Here is a 16,542-nt window from a genome sequence, read left to right as displayed (position 1 = left end):
ATCTGAGAAGACGACCTTGACTTGTGCAAACGCCTCCCGCAAGTTGTGCTAAAATCTGAAACAAACAAATGCGAGAAGCGGCTAAAATAAACAGTTAAGACGGCTTTAATCGGCGACCTTGTGGTAATCAACGAGATGAACATACTGATAAAAGCACAGAATCGTATCCTATCGAGAGTGTTCTATTTCTGGTGAAAAACTAATGACTAGTGAAGCCGTCTAGAATGGAACAGGTTTTTTGTGGACAGTCAAACGGCAGACAGTGGTCATAAATTCCAAAACAATAAAATGCAAACTATCTTAACCTATAGCAAGCCGTTTATTCGAACGTGTGCACTTCAACAATTTATCTCTGGAAGTATTTAGAGGTTGCTCTCGTCAAATCAACGACTCCACAGCTCGACCTTCTGACCAAATATAACAGTTTTTGGCCAAAATATGTCTGATGTTTGGCCTTTTTACCAATTCAAGTGAAAATAAAGCTTCCTCTCTATATGGTAAAGGCTACCTTGTTCGGTTTATAAATAACGTTTTGGCAAAGTTTATGAGTCTTTCAAGCCGCCTTCAACATTTTATTTGGGTTAAGATCTGTCTTGCTTTGAACATTTGTACTAAATTACAGCAAGACACCAATCGAACTTCTTACAACATTTTACATAGCTTTCAGGCATGACAGTCGTTCACGATAGGCCTTTAGAGCACTTATGTTAATTGAAATCAAAGACAGAGACAATATAATCAAAATCCAATGTCATTCCGTTTTTGTCTTCCATCTTCTGCGGGCTTTGGGAATTTGGCTTTATGTGTCGGAAGTTGTTCGTCAGGTTTACAAATATCTATTGGTCGAAGCAATTATGATTTGCTGTGGCAGATCAGTGGTTAACAGAATCATCGAGATTTGTTTGCTCATGTATCAAAATCTTAGGTGAAATCGACTTTAAAATTCGGAAAAACAGTTAAAACGCATGTTATAATTGACGAACTAATTAACATACAGTCGTTAACATATTAATTCCTTTGTCACTTGACAGTGCTAGTAAGCAAAAATAATATGAAAATAATAAAAGCTTGTTAATCAAAGTATTAGCCAATTATAAATATGCAGTATTTAAAGAACTGTTACAAAAGAATATATGCTGATAGGTTTAAACGTTCAATTCATTGTTCGTTGGAAACAAAATGTTCATTAGATATATTTATATGTATTACACTTAAAAATGTGTACGTTAAATACATATGTACGCCGCCGATCAGACGAAAATTAGTTTATCAAACAATGGAACCGGTATTATTGGATCCCCAAGTCGAAAAATTCTATAAGCTGTGCAACGCAATTCGCGGGAACTAAAAAAGCCTGATATTCTTAACGAGAATCCCCTGAAGCATTTAAAATTTGCAAATAACCAAGAAATATCAAATACTTTAGAGTCGAAGCGCAATTAGCACCACGCAAATGAGATTCCCAAGACTCACAAAACAAATAGTTGTTTACGGTAGCCCATCGATAACCTTGACGCCATATTTTGGCCAATAATTATCGCACTCCTTACTGTGGTCAGATAAATCATAATTAATAATAAGCGAGGCTTAGGCTGTTCATGCCAAATGGGCCATCATCGCCGGCATAGGAAATGTGAACAGCAGAATGTCCAAGTCATCGGATAACACATGGCATAAAACACGTTCACTTTTGGCCATTACGAAACCCCATCCGGAAGTCAGATGCCAAAACCAGAATTCTGATAGGAAGTGAAATAGGTTAACGTTCAAATTGGCGCTTGGCGGTTGGCTCTTGGCTTTCAAGACTCACCTTTGTGCTGGTTCTAACGGGTTTTTGGCGAAGGCTACCTGTTGATTCATTTGCGATAGTCTGCCTCTATCAGGGGGTTCTTTTGGCCAACACAATCTCCGTGTTGGATTCAGCTTGGATTCGGACTCGGACTCGGGCTCGGATTTGGCCAAAGTGCAGCTTATACTTCGCGTTCGGTCAACAGGGCACGCGAGGTTGAATTCTCGAAAAAGTTGAAAACATGCGCGCAGACCTGCTCGCTTTTGATGGCACAGAACAAATAGAAAATTGTTGTTTTGGGTTTAATTATGGCGGAAATGGGCGAGCGACAAGTTCTGGTTATGCGATTAAGAAAAGGAATATATTTTATTTATCTATATATCTATATATATCGCAGTGATTAAACTAGGTATGTGTGGAGCTCAGCTGCAACGATTATCGGAACATTTCCTTATGAATACAGCTTCCTATATTATAAAAAGAATCTTTCATCTGAAAGATAATTATAGCTTATATTACTCTCAAAGATGTCCCATTTTAAATGTTTTTCCCTGTTTAATTTTCTCTTAAAGCCTAGAGCATATTTTGTAATAGTTCTCTTTTGATAACACTAGGCAACTCTGGTCACCAGCTGTTGGTAGCTCTTGACTGTCACTCTCTGAATCTCTCTCTCCAGAAAACAGAGGCCACAGGAACAGCTGAGCTCGCGCCTTTTTCGACTCCCTCCAGCCCCTTTCATCCCCCTTTTTTCTCTCACTGCGCCTGCGTCACTAGTGTCAAAAAGCGTCGCAATGGGAAACGAAGCTGGTGCGGAAAGCAGTCGAAAAATATAAATATACGGAGGAAACAAAACTAGCCAGACACAAAAAGAATGTTGTGGTCCAGTAAATAAATTTGCATTTGCTGCCAATTATCGATTAAGTGTGTGCCGGTTTACTCGAAAGTCAAAGTATTTTTGTATGTAATCGTACATAGGTAATTCGGATAATAAAATGCAGTGGCGAAAAACTAATGTTAACTATGCTTAACATAAGCATAGAAAGTGAAAAAAATTCTTTTTGTTTTTGAGCTCAAAAATTCCGCACACGGCCTTAAACATTTTATCAGTTTTTTGACCCCCATTCTTCTCTTAAAAATGCAAATCGAAGTCTAAAAACGCACGTATACAAAACAAACGATACCAAGTTAAATAAGCAAAATTTGCTTATTATGCAATCCGAAGATGTGACGAAATCTTTAAGAACTGCCAGCCAAACACCATTTCATTCGATTAACATAACCTGTTTTTAATGTGAAAACCGCAAAAGACCAACTCGTACTTGGTGGTTTGCATGTGTGCGTAGAAGAAGGGGAAAGGAATACGAGGAATGAGAAGCAAAGAGAGCACAAAGAGCATTTCGATGCTGACAACAGGGAAAGAGGAGTTAAGTTGGCCAAAAGTGCATTTAACCAAATTTACGGCCAGTCACTTTCATCCAAAGCACAAATAAAGTAAAATAAGATTTGAGGGGAAAGTATCGGTATTACAAGAAGTTGAAGTCGGTTTTTCATAATTATGAGTGGTTGCGATATTTTCAGATCAGCTTACAAAAAATGCGTACATTTCTATTATATTTACCTACTTAAAAAAACCGAAAATATATGTGCTTTTGGGGAAGTTGCAGGCTGATAAGTGAATGAACAATAAATTGTAAAGGCAATCACATTTTTTAAATACGAAAGTCTTAATTTCTAAGCTGATTCCACGTATTTCGCAGTGAACATTTGGTTGTTGGGCATCAAAATAAGTCAGATGTAGTCCCTTTCAGGCAAATGATATGTTTTCAACTCAAAACTCAAATAAGCAGTTGGTAAATCAACGACCAAGTGTAATTAAAGTAATTAAAGTTGTGGAAAACGTGGCCATTTCACTAATTTAATGAGCCACGTGGGAGGTGTTAACAGTGGTGTTTAAGGTGCTAATGCACCTTTACTGATTTTTTATAACAAATGTGCGTCCTAAAGGGCCTTAAAGGTTTACTCACCCTAATTCTTAAAACGTAATATTAAACCCCAGCGGCATGTAATTTATCTTTGTTGTTTCATAACGCTAATTGGCCAAGTTTACGTCGGCCCTCCAGTGCGCCGCGTCATGAATTTGTGAAAAATATATGGAATCATAAGTCCTAATAGTTTTAAACAATTACACGAAAAGCGAAAAAGGCAATAAATAAAAAGCAAAGGCGAGCAGCATAAGAACCGCGCCGCGAGCAAAACAAAAAACAGAAATAGGAAAAAACTGAAATATAATACTTAATCCCAGTCGAAGCTGCGGTTCAAGCTCGATGACGTCACAAGCGCGGCTTCGGCCGAGCGGCGCGCGGTAGGCAGCGCAGTCGACGCCGACGTCGACGCCGACGCCGACGCCGGCGATATATCCAATAGCGCGCCAAAATAAGAAGTCGAAATTCATTCCTTTCGAGCCCACAACGTTCAAATTCGTTTGCTACGCTCACGAGAGCGGACGTGCAGTGCGGAAAAATCCGACAAAATCAGGCAAAGTCCCAGATCCAAACTAAATACGGAATAAGCAGAGATACAAAAGCGCAATTCCACACGAAACAAAGTCAAAGCAAACCCAAATTAATATCGCGTCTGTTGCTTGCGGTTGTGTTTCGTCTGCATTTAAATTAAGGGGCAAAAACTACGAGAAATTACATAAATCGAAAGCTAATTAAATCGAAAACCTGTGTCTTAGCCAAGTGTGATTAACTGCCCGAAACCCAAACAGATCATATTCGAACCGAGCAATCCAGTGCCAGTCTGTGTAAAATGGAGAAAAACAACAACGAGCTGCCCGCCGAGCAAGCGCAGGTCCTGGCCAATGGAGTGGTCCACCCTAAAAAGGAGGCAGTCGCTCCCGCCTCCGATGGCTGGGGTCAAGTCCTGTGGAATACCTGGGATGCGTTTGCGGACGTGGCCTGGTTCATCATCTGCTGCATTGGATACATCCTGCAGGCAAGTCCCAATGTTTATTTGGTCAAAAAATGGACCCATGTAGTAGATATCGTATGTCAGCAGAGGAATGTTGCCTTGTTGCTGTAATTTAAACTCAAAAACTTATTTTTAAGATGAAATATCACGCAGAACACCATAAAAAGTAGCCTTTGACCTTCCCAGCGCTTTGGTTTTGACTGAATCAAGCAAAGCCAAACTTTGCCTCAGCTTTAATTATCAGCGAATAAAAAATACCCATAAACAAAAGATTCCTAATTTTCGAGACCATATTGTCGCTCGAAGTGCTGTTTGTTGAGACCTCCCCACTTTTGTTTAAGACAGTTTAATAAAATGGTTGAGCGATTGTTAAGACTCATTTGCTTCCTCGCTCGCAGAATAACTTACCTTCGCGTCGACTTTGGCTGATTAGCGGCATTGTGCGATTTAGCAAACGCATTTTACCTTCGGCACCTGGCCAAATGTGTCAAAGTTTCTGGGGAGAATTTAACTGAGAATTGAAAGGCAGCTCGGCGCGATTAACTTATTTAATTAGCAGCGGAAAGGATGATATACGGCCAAAGGTAATGGGCACTGCCGATGGCAGCACGTGTGTCGTTTAATTGGAACCGTGAAGGAGATTTAAGGCATTGAGATCCAGCGCAGACAAGTTTTCAGATCGTATCTCTGGATCCGAGGGAGGGGCACGGTGATTTAGGGACTGCCCGAGATGATGTAAACCAGGTCGTGAACGATAATTTACTTTGGCTTGCGAATGTGGCATTCGAGATGGCGAGGGATGGCCGAAACCAGTTAGGAACTGAGTTATCATGTGTTCTCGTATTAAGTGGCTAAAGACCATAAACCAGCCGCAGAAATCAGGCGCATGAGTTAGACGTGTGACTAAGGAACTTTATTACTCAAATTCGGTGTTTAAAAATAAGAAATTATTCATTAACTCACCCCTAGCCAAGTCAAGCTGCCAATTTACTTTAATTTGCGTTGCCAGCAGCTATAATTAATAAAAAATAATAAATAGCTGAAAACAATCCGAGTTTTAAAAGCGAAATTGGTCACATGTCCAATTGATTTGCACAGTTGAATGAGAGTGCAAACTTGAGAACTACAACCGAAAATATTATTGGGCCGTCGAGTCAAAGATCGGTGGGAATTTCGAGTTGGGCCCAGACCCGTATCGGGTTCAAACTAACACTCTGACACGCTAAGTGCTTTTTAAATAACCAAACATAAAAGACAATAAAAGCAATTTCAATTTTATTACGCAAGCCTTGGCTTGCGGTGATTATATTTTCACTTTACCGCAAAAAGCTAAAAACCTTTTGGTAGCCAGGGGTTAGTGAGATATGATCGTGATATACCCGTATGTGTGGCACAATAGCCAGTGCCATCGGTATTCCTCAGCTGCATGGGAGAGGGCCATAAAATGGAGACGACTCGCAACTGTTGACATTAGCATGCCGAATGCAAGCCAGCGACTCAGAAAGACAAATGAATTTGCATGTTAATTCAGGGATTTAATAAACGCTTAAATGGTGATTCTAAACGCTATCCGCTTGACTTGTTCGTCGCCGATAGTTGGCAGATGTGCAAATTGCACGCCGCTTGCTGTGATTGAATTAACAATCGGTTACTGGCTGGATGCATACCCGTGCAGTATTATTAGCTCGATTTATGTCAATGCACTGCTGGCACTAACAAAAGACTTGGGCAACAAACTTGGGCTGGAAGTTCCACCTACGAGAAAAGTTGAGATGTTATGTGGGCTCTGGTGCACAGTTACAAATTTCTTAGACTTGCACAGGGCATGATCGGAAAATTAGAAGTTTAGTTTTCCAAACTTGGATTGGAAGTACCATTTTGTACGTTAGTTCCAAACAGTTTTAGATGGGTCTAAAGTTGCACTCAGTTCCTGCACATTTCCCGAAAATAGCTTACTGTTAGCATATTTTGTGGCCAACAAGAATTAAAAGGTTTCCTGCCACTTCGGGCCATGTTTCTGCGAGTGCCGTGGCTTGTAAAATGGGAGCCAATTCAGCAGATTTACTGCGCGCCGCCGAAGTCGCTGTCAACTGCGCCGCAGCGTTTGGCTTGTTGACCTAGTTCAACTTTTGCATTTTGCCGGCTCGTGGTGGTGGTGCTGGCCACTTGGAGAGCCTGTTTTTATTAGCTAGCCGCAGACCCACACATCCACACACATTTCGCATTGTATTTGTGGCAACTACAAAGCCACCTCAATTTCGCGGGCACTCGTCGGCTCTCGTGTGTGCGTTGTAAACGCAAACGCAATTGAAACCGAAAGTGCTGCGGCCCCGAAAGGCAAATAGCTAAACACAATATCTTACTACTGGATGGCTTGCCGTTGCCTCAGCCGCAAGTCGTTTGCTGCCTTAGAGACCGGGCCGGTTGCAGGTTCATAACCCGCATGCGGCCTTGTGCTTTTGACTGATTTACGGTTGCCAGCGTGTGTGTCGGCCTGAAAATGGGTTACGGGGCGGGTGCAATACGTGTGCGAGCCAAGAAACAGAGAAGAAACTCTCCGGCAGGCCATCGTACATCGTCACAAGGAAAAGCCCACAAGCCAACAAACACGTAAGACTCTTTGAGGAAGTGCATTATTTTCATAAATGCTTTAAGCTTTTAATTGAAATCCAATTGCACTCTCTAGGCATAGTTTTAATTCTTAATGAAATAATGCTGATGAAATTCTATTTTCCACTCCAGTTGCCTATGTTCTTCTAGGCGTATCTATAGCTACACTGCCATGGTAATTTTACAGCAACACAAATGAATGTTTACCACCCGAAATAGCTTTAATTCTAGCAGAGTGACACCACGAGCTTCGCTGCATTACATTAAATGTGCTTCGAGCTAATCACGCGACATATCCGTTGCAGCTGAGCTCGACTTGGCAAATATCCGCTTTTGCAGACAAATTACACTCCACTCCAGTCACTCAATTCACAGGTGGCAGTAGCCGAGATCGCATAGAACTCGATTGTGCGATTTATGAGCGCGTGCTTCTTGGGCAAATACACTGTTAGAAACCTTTATTATGATGCTAATTTTTCACAAGTCTATAAACGAAAATTGCCATTGAAGGCCGTGCCGGCAACCGATGACAGCCATATAAAATCAGCAAAAGCGCAAAAAAAGCAAAACAGCGATGAGAAGCCAGACATGAGCAAGCAAACTTAAAGTGCAAAATCATTGGCCAATTGGCCAGGCAGGCTGAAAACTTTCAAGTGTATAAGGGGAGGGGAGTGCAGACTACTCGATTCAAATGCAATACACAATGCTGCAGCCAAATGTCGCTGTGTTTGCTGCTTTTGTTGTCGGTGGGGTTCAATTTCAGGTTTATTTGCCGATGCCTGTGCACTTTTCTGGGGTATCGCACTTTATTGTTTGGCTACTACTCTGGGAAATTCTTAAACTGTTCCTTGAATTTTTAAATATGGAATTTTAGGTTGTTCAATGCAATAGGGAACATTTTTAGAATAAAAGAAGTTGAATTATTCGAGGTAACGCGAAAACGGGAATGTATATATTGGTAAAATCAATTATTTTTATCTTCAACACACTCTAAAACTATTTGGTTCTTACTGACTTGTATTATCTATTTGTACTTTATTTCTTAAACAATTTGGTTGGCAATTGGTAGGGTATTTTGGGTTAAGCAAACCGAATCTTCGATGCGCCTAATGCTGCTTTTTTATTTTTATTGCAACTGTCGGTGTCTCGGTTTAAAGCGATTCGGCAAAGAAGGTCATTCGGAGGAGCGGCTAAGGGGGGGGAGGGCAAAGAGGCGGTCTAGCAGTAGACGTCTGCCAAGTGTTTGTTCGTTGGCAACATTGCATTGGCGCTTACAATGTTTTGTGGCAAGTTCGTGCCTTAAGTCTTTGGTTTTGGCTCGTTCACGCAAAGTGCACTCAAAGCCACTTTGAGTTTTTCACCCGACTCACAACAAGTGGGCAAGCTTTGAGCCAATTTGGCCGACAGCAGGTGCGACTGTGTTCGACATCAAGCTTTTGGGGTTGGGCAAGAGGCCGCCAGTTTGTGGTATTCGGTTTCACTTTCGGCCGGCTCTAGAACCACGTTAACCACCTTAACCATGTTAACCAGACTTCGCCGACTCGGCGTGTTGATATTTTCGCAATTCTCTTGGTAGCGAAAAAAGCGAGAGAGCGAAACAAGTTTGGCCATTTGCTTTTGTCTGCAAACATTTGATTACTGGCTAAGAGCAAAGCTACCACAAATGATGATGGTAATGATGATGGCGGGAATGGAAACAGCCCAGCCGGCTTAGCGCCTTAGAAGTCTGCGCGCGAAAGGAGTCTCAGATTCGGAGCTCATACGTTTGGCATTTAGTTTGCATATATTTTGCAAGATTTTCGCAATTCCCAGACATGTGAGAACTCCACAGCTGTTTAACGGAGCTAATGAAGAGGAAAGATGCGCGTTAATTAATGTTTAAACAGCTCTAATGAGCTAAACATTTTCCATTTGTGCAACTGGGGTCAATTATGGCTGTAGATTTGCTGGCCAGTACTAGTTATGTTGGTTGGTTATGTTAGAGAAGCCAAAAAGCCAACCTTCAAATGTAAACAATTTTCCACTCTTCATAGCGTCTATTAACAATCGAGTGCATCCATAATAAACTTGTATTATTTCTTGGCCCATACCATTCAAGTTTCCGTTACAAATAAAATAACCATTAATCATTTCAAATGGCAAAGACCTTTGAAAAATTTCCAATCACTTAGCGCAAGTAAATCAAATAAAAATCAATTCATGCAAGATCAATCCGATTTGTGGCCTTCCCTGTGTTACAAAGGTCGAACGTCGGACCTTGACAATCACCAGAAAATCAGAAGACAGACAAAAACTAGCTACAAATGCTGCGGGACCAATAAACCCAACTGAATGGATGCTGTGTGACTCGGCAAGTTTCACGGCGGTTTCAGCAGACTAACAAATTCTCAAATGACACGACCAAATTTTGAAACTTGTCTGCTAAATTTACATTTGTCGAATAAAAGTCTCGAAAAATTTCCGTGATCGCGCGCACATCTTTCTCTTTCATTCTGGTCCACTTGATTCGATTTCAATTTGCATACTTCTGTCTTCTCATGCCACAGCAAACATGAAAAGAAATCGCTGCTCCATTATGTTGATTATCGTATTATGTTTAAATTATAATTGCGCGCTTCCTGTCCTTGTTATTTGAGTTGAGCCGGGAAAAGAGCACATTGCCTGCTGAATTATGTGACAAAATGTCTGTCAACGAGCTGACAGCAGCAGCATGGCAAGAAAAGGGCCAAAAGCAACTCATAATCATTGTTGTCAGCGACTTTAGCCTGCACAAGACACCGGCAACAAGTTGCCTTTGATTAATTTTTGTGTAATTTATGATAACATTTTTCGGGGAGACAGGAAAGCGTTTGCAATAAAGAAATAAAGGGGGATTTTTACGTTCTGCACACCGAAAGCCTTTTACTCTTGCACTTGCTTAGGCATATTTATAAAAGCACTACATCTACTACCTCTAGAAGCTACTAACTAACAAATTTGTGCTTATAAAACTTCCAAGCTAATATTATTTATTTTTGCTGTACTTTCGAGTACTGCGTACAGATTCTACATAGACTAAAGTATAAGTAAATCGGCTAAATATGCGTTGTCCAGCTCTACATATTTATTAGTAGTGGCACCACCATTTGAGAGTATCAAAAGCCACAAAGTTGCACCACATTCATTGCTAATGTCAAAATAATTGGACACGCTTGCCGGACCGAGTTCAGTCTCAGGTGCAAAAGCGGGAAACCAGCCCAGGAAACCAGGTGCCCTGAGCGGATGGGGCGCATAGCTGGCGGCAAGTTCGCGTGTGGCATGAAAATTTATGGGATGCCCCCGCGTGCAGCGCAGAAAGTGCTACTGTGCAACATGTAAAATATTAAGTTCGGCGCTTCAATCTTTTGTTTTGCCTTTCCCTTTCCCGCAATTTTTGTACTGCCGCAAGGGCGGTGCGATGGTCATAAATTTTGACAGCTTATTGACACTAAGCGAGCGCATAAGTCTTTCGGTTTTCGCTCTGCGAATTTCTTGGACTACCTACATACAGCAATTAATTGCGGTGCAATTGAGGTGAGCTACTCGCCTCGCCCACTGCCGCCCACTAGGCTTTCCAAGCCAGCAAATTGCGGTCTATTAACACGCAGATGCCAAGTGGCAAAAGTTGTTTACAATTTTACACTTTGCTTGGACTTCCTTTGGGTATTGTGTAAACTTTGAATTTGTCTCTATTTGCATACGCGTGACTCGTATCGGTTCTGGTGTGTAGACAGACATACATGTTATAGCAAATGAATGAGACGAGAAAACAAAAGACTTAGGCGACGAACTTTGCATAGCGTAGCAAGGAAGAAAGCTAGAACATGTATGTTAAATGGGAATTCTTAGATTAAATTATTTTTTACAATACTTTGAGATTTGTTTAGCCAAATTTAGATTTAAATAACTTTGTTATTTATGAATTTTAGTTATAATAGTATCTGCTCATTAAAATATTAATAATATGAACAATTTTAAATGTAAACAAATCACAAACGTACAATGCAAACTAATGATCAACTATGTAACCTTTGTAATCATTTGAAATGTATAGCAAAGGATACACCTACATATGATTTCCTACACACCAAAGATAAAACCCAGTGAACTGTAGCAGAACCCTTGCCAAATTGCTATTTAATTAACATCTCCGAAAAATTAATGATAGCCATTCTCTAATTAAATTCAATTCCGGTCTCTTCCAGGATCTTTACTACATTGCCCTCGGCTATCCCGAAAAGGAGCTGAACACAGACATCGCACTGATCACAGGTGGAGGCAACGGCCTTGGTCGCCTTCTGGCTGAGAGACTGGGAAAAATGGGAACCAAGGTCGTTATCTGGGACATCAACAAGAAGGGTGAGTCCTCGGATCATGCGACACTCAGGAGGCTCGTCCAATAATTTCATCACCATCCGTTTCTTGCAGGCATTGCCGAAACCGTCCAGATTGTCGAGGAAGCGGGTGGCTATTGCAAGGGCTATGTGGTGGATATATCCAAAAAGGAGGAGGTCTACAAGGCAGCCGATGCCATCAGAGACGAAGTCGGTGATGTAAGTATTGTACTACTACACTTGATTCTTGCTACAAAATACACACTTTATTTTATTTGCCCTGGGAGTTCAATACATATTCGATATTCGACAATGTGAGTTAAGAAACATTTGTTTTGTCCACGTTATCTCTCGAAGATCCAATGCATTGTCCATATTTCTCAACTGGGGCGAAAGGCGGGAAGTGCGTGCGGGAATTGAAGCATAAAAGGCCAGTAATTGCTGTTTACAGTCGAGCGCCTAATGTGGCATCAGACTAGTCGTCATATAATTGTTTGCTGAGGGGCGTTTAATGGCCGATATGCTGGCCAGAACCCGGCCTGCTTGTTGGGAGCGCGGAACACATGTAAGCCGGCACCATCCAAGACTTGCAACAGTGGCTGCCACACCCCGTAGCAACACATTTATGCATATTCATGTCATAAATTCAAGCCGAAGCCAGGGCGGAGAGAAGAAAATTTGTATGCATGAGCGCATCGTCATCGTTGCGGCAACCTTGAGAAATTGTTGCACATTACACACACGGCGGCAGAAAAAGCAGAAGCCAAGTCCAATCCGGTCCTCTACAAACTGGTTGCCATTTCGCATTCGATCTGCTCATTTATCACAATCTGGGGCAGGTCCGGGCGTTGCAGCCATGCAAGTGAGAGATATGCAAAGCAATGCCCACATTTTCGGATAAGCTCTTGCCACTTTTCGCAGTGGTATTTTAATCAATTTGCTTGCTAATTATGGAAATGGCTTGTTGTTCTTACCTTTGATCCCTCATTTGAACTCATATTTTACAGTAGTCATGGTAGAGGAAGTTGAATAACTAGGGAGATGTTGCAATTGATGTTGATCAAAATAAGCGTTTTGAAGGTAATAGCTCTAAATTTAAAGTTGCGATTTTGATTATTTTTAGCTGGAGCTGCTGTAGTTCCCCGCCTAGAATCACTTTCAATTAAGAGTTAACAATAAGCCAGTCAAAGCTCTCCTTTTATACACACAAATTTCAGTTAATTGCTCTACAGCTGTCACAAGCACAAAATGCCATCATTAAGATACTTCTCGTGCACGTCCAGGTCAATTTGCAAAGCGTACTGAACTGCCAAGAGCCCCAAATTATTGGCCAAAATTACAGTATAGGGAAAACGATAGAAAAGTGCCTAAAATGAAGTCAGAAGTCAAGCTTAAAAGCCAGCAAAAAGCAGCAAGAACACAGCAGCAAAAGGGCAAAAAACGAAGCCATCATTTTGAAAGAGTTGTATAATTACAGCGGCAACACCGCTGAACCTGAAAGTCACAAAAAGTAAATAAAGATAAAAAGCGGTGGCCACAACAAGCAAAACAAATTAAACTGCTTAGTAAGTCATGCGTTATGCAGATGACGCGTTGCTTTTGCTGTCCTTCTTAGGTTTCAAATCTGATGTTGTTTTCTTCTCGGTTTTACTATTGCACGAAGCCCTCTGAAATATTACATTTAATATTTTTAATGGCCTGCGATGTTGTTGTTTGGCTTAATGGTCCGCCGCTGTCGTTGTTGCTTTTGCTTAATGCACGCCTCGTTAAATGTTTTTGCCCGGTTACAGCGGGCAAATTTAAAATCGCTCATACGCAATGTATGACCTGCCCCCGCCCCCGCCCCCGCCCCACACACCATTGCACTTGAACTCGCCCCCAAATCGGATCGTTGTTGTGCACTTGTTGTTAACTTATTTAGCCACCAGCTGTAATCGGAAGGCCTTCAGGGGGACAAAGTGTAGTTGTTATTTGAGTTTTCAAGCATTTTACATTATTCGCATTAAGGCCTTGACATGCTCGACATTGTGGCTGGCTGCCATTTGAGGGATTTCACTTTTTGGCGAGCTAAGTGATAAGTGATTCAAAGGAAACTTTAGTGAAAACGTGAAAAAAACTGAAGATCGAATCTTGCGAAATTTGTCTGGACTTGAAACTCAATAGAACTGGAAAAACTGCCTTGCAATTTTGTTTTGGTTGGCAGGTCGTAAATCAAATAATTTATTAGCAGTGTAACTTATCTATAAGTCGAGAATAAAATATTTGTCGGCTATCTGGTGTTAGGCAATTGGCAGTTAATCTGAAGTTGGGCAAGTTGCAGTGCTAACGATTTTCCATTAGGGTTGACATGGTTTTTGCAGATCTGATTGCGCATTCAATTCGTTTAATTTAGAAGCACACTTTGTACATCGCTGCCACATTCCCCATTCAAACTGCCACTTTTCGGCTACATTGCAGATCACTCTGCTGATCAACAATGCGGGCGTGGTATCTGGGCTGCACCTTTTGGATACACCTGACCATCTGATCGAGAGGTCGTTCAATGTGAATGTCATGGCACACTTTTGGGTAAGTCGTGGACGTCCATAAGACCACTTTGTGGCCGGAATGTGGATGCTAATGCCGCTGTTTCAATGTTGCAGACGACAAAAGCGTTTCTGCCCAAAATGATTGAGAATGATCGAGGACACATTGCCACGATCGCCTCGCTGGCCGGCCATGTGGGCATTAGCAAATTGGTCGATTACTGTGCGAGTAAATTCGCAGCGGTGAGTGTGCCTTTTTTTCGCCCCTGCCATTCCCCTCCTGAGTTACCGATAATTGCAGGTTGGCTTTGATGAGGCTTTGAGGCTGGAGCTGGAAGTCCTTGGACATACGAACATCCGCACCACCTGCATCTGCCCCTTCTTCATCCAGGCCACTGGCATGTTCGACGACGTGAATGCCAGGTGAGTACCACAGCCCCATCCCGATCCCGATTCCGATCCCGATCCCGATCCCGACCTCCAACCGCCAGAACTGACGTTTTGACTGGGTAAATGATTGCAGATGGGTCCCCACACTGAATCCCAACGACGTGGCCGATCGTGTCATTGCGGCCATCAGGAAGAACGAGAAACTGGCCGTCATTCCCGGTTTCCTGAAGGTCCTCCTCTCCTTCAAGTGGTATGTAAACACATGAACTTTCGCCCCGGCCAATAATGACAATTCGCCGCCCTTAATTAGGCGCCATAATGGCTGTAAGGTGCTTGTAGGCCCCTAATGGGAAACGCTTGACTTGAATATTTTAATTTGAGTTTATTTAATGGCCGTGTTCCCTGTCGAGGGAAAAGAAGCCGCGTACATGTTAGCGTACGTGTTAGTGGGAAAGGTGCAGGTGATTTTGATTTGATCATGGGCCCTATTTTGTCGAGGAAAGTGACTACAATCGAAACGAATACAGAATCTGCACCAAAAGAGTTGAGGGAACAGTAGCTTGTTCCAATGCCATAATTTGCAGTGTCATGGGTATCATTCCAAAGTTTATCAAACCCTTAATGTGTACTTCATGTGGCACTCCCAGTAAAAAGTGGGAAATCCACGATTTAAAAGCGTGACCACATCCCCATCCACCTCATCAAAAAAATACGATAAAATGCAGACCCAAGCGGCGGTGCTCGCTCATCCAGTACACTGTCAAAAAAGGTGTCACGATATTCATTTTGGGCCAGTTATATTTGCTGACTAAAGTACCACTTATAAAGAAAAATGTATCAGAGCAGGTGTAAAAATATAAAAAAAAAATACATGCAAAAGAAAGGCCTTAGACGAGTGTAGCTCCCAACCCCAAATCATAGCGCACCCCCTCCACATCGCCATGCCTAATGGTCTCGCTTTAATGTGTTTCGCCTAAATAATGCACAATATTTACCTTTACTCACCCACCTCCTTGTATTTTCGCAGGACCTTCCCCTGGGGCTGCGTGGGTGGCTTGCTGAAGCGCCTGGTGCCCGACGCCTCCCCCCACGGCCTGCCCAGCTCCATAGCCGCCCCCGCCCTGCCGCCGAACTCCAGTTCCAAGTCGACGGCCGCCGATATCGCCGCTCTGGATGCTGAGCTAAGCAGCGTTACCCTGCCGGCGAAGCCACCCTCGATGCTCATCCAAAGGACACCGTCGCTGGGGGAGCGAGTCCTTTGAGCGCCCAACACCAGAGCACACCATCCACTCCTCCTGTTGAATTCGCATTATTCTTTTTCCAACGTCGTGCATTTTATGAGCGTGGAGTTACGAGCATGTGTAATTGAATTCGTGTTTTTGGCGTTTTGGCTGCGAGGAAGCAATACTTAATCTAAGCTACGAATCTAGTGATATTACATTTAGTTAAAGTAGATTGAAGGGGAAAGCGTTTAGCCTTAATTAATCGAATTGTATTTTTGTAATGCCTCTTAAGTTAAGGTAATGTTTTGCATTTCCGATTTGCCAGTAGTCATCACCTAATTTAAACAATCCTCCCAGCCGAATATATGTAATCGAAGTTTTAAGCCATTATTTTTGTACCTATACGAATACAATCAAAACCCTTTGCTCAAAGGCGTGGTCCAATTCGAAAACTAAATATATCTTTGTTACACGTTTACTCGTTTCTTAGCTGTAATAAATTTTAGTTCATTTAGCTTAGAATTACACGAATTATTGAACAAATTCGTATACTTGTATGTATAAAAACCAATTTATGTTCTAAATATATTATGTAAAAACATTGAGCTTAAAAGTCTATGGTTGTGACTAGCCTTGGAATTGGAAAGCATAACATTGACTATGGGGTTAATACTTCTCAA

The 16,542-nt window shown here is 42.0% G+C and overlaps 1 protein-coding gene across 13 annotated transcripts; it reads left to right on the top strand.

Annotated features, from left to right (window-relative positions):
- The first annotated feature begins 2,436 nt into the window (after nucleotides 1–2,436).
- On the top strand, nucleotides 2,437–16,466 carry LOC6548958 (estradiol 17-beta-dehydrogenase 11). 13 transcript variants are annotated; one of them, XM_026980125.1, is made up of 9 exons: nucleotides 2,437–2,710; nucleotides 4,527–4,786; nucleotides 11,596–11,749; nucleotides 11,819–11,943; nucleotides 14,182–14,292; nucleotides 14,367–14,492; nucleotides 14,551–14,672; nucleotides 14,773–14,889; nucleotides 15,667–16,466. In XM_026980125.1, exons 2-9 carry the CDS (start codon nucleotides 4,601–4,603, stop codon nucleotides 15,899–15,901), a joined length of 1,176 nt encoding a protein of 391 aa, XP_026835926.1. In that variant the 5' UTR covers nucleotides 2,437–2,710; nucleotides 4,527–4,600; the 3' UTR covers nucleotides 15,902–16,466. The 13 variants fall into 13 exon arrangements, with proteins under 13 accessions (XP_026835926.1, XP_026835921.1, XP_026835919.1 ...); XM_026980120.1 differs by having other exon boundaries at nucleotides 2,437–2,746; XM_026980118.1 differs by having other exon boundaries at nucleotides 2,437–2,746; nucleotides 3,910–4,786.
- Nucleotides 16,467–16,542: the final 76 nt, after the last annotated feature.

This window comes from Drosophila erecta, unplaced genomic scaffold (genome assembly GCF_003286155.1).
Source record: "Drosophila erecta strain 14021-0224.00,06,07 unplaced genomic scaffold, DereRS2 tig00000092-arrow-pilon, whole genome shotgun sequence".
NCBI classification, from domain to species: domain Eukaryota; kingdom Metazoa; phylum Arthropoda; class Insecta; order Diptera; family Drosophilidae; genus Drosophila; species Drosophila erecta.
This window is presented reverse-complemented; position numbering and strand designations above follow the sequence as displayed.

Excerpts from the sequence above, each read along its gene's own strand:
- LOC6548958 (XM_026980125.1), top strand. The coding sequence starts at position 4,601 with ATGGAGAAAAACAACAACGAGCTGCCCGCCGAGCAAGCGCAGGTCCTG. Across the intron at positions 14,493-14,550 it reads GTGCGAGTAAATTCGCAGCG|GTTGGCTTTGATGAGGCTTT; the intron begins GTGAGTGTGCCT and ends CGATAATTGCAG. Across the intron at positions 14,673-14,772 it reads TTCGACGACGTGAATGCCAG|ATGGGTCCCCACACTGAATC; the intron begins GTGAGTACCACA and ends AAATGATTGCAG.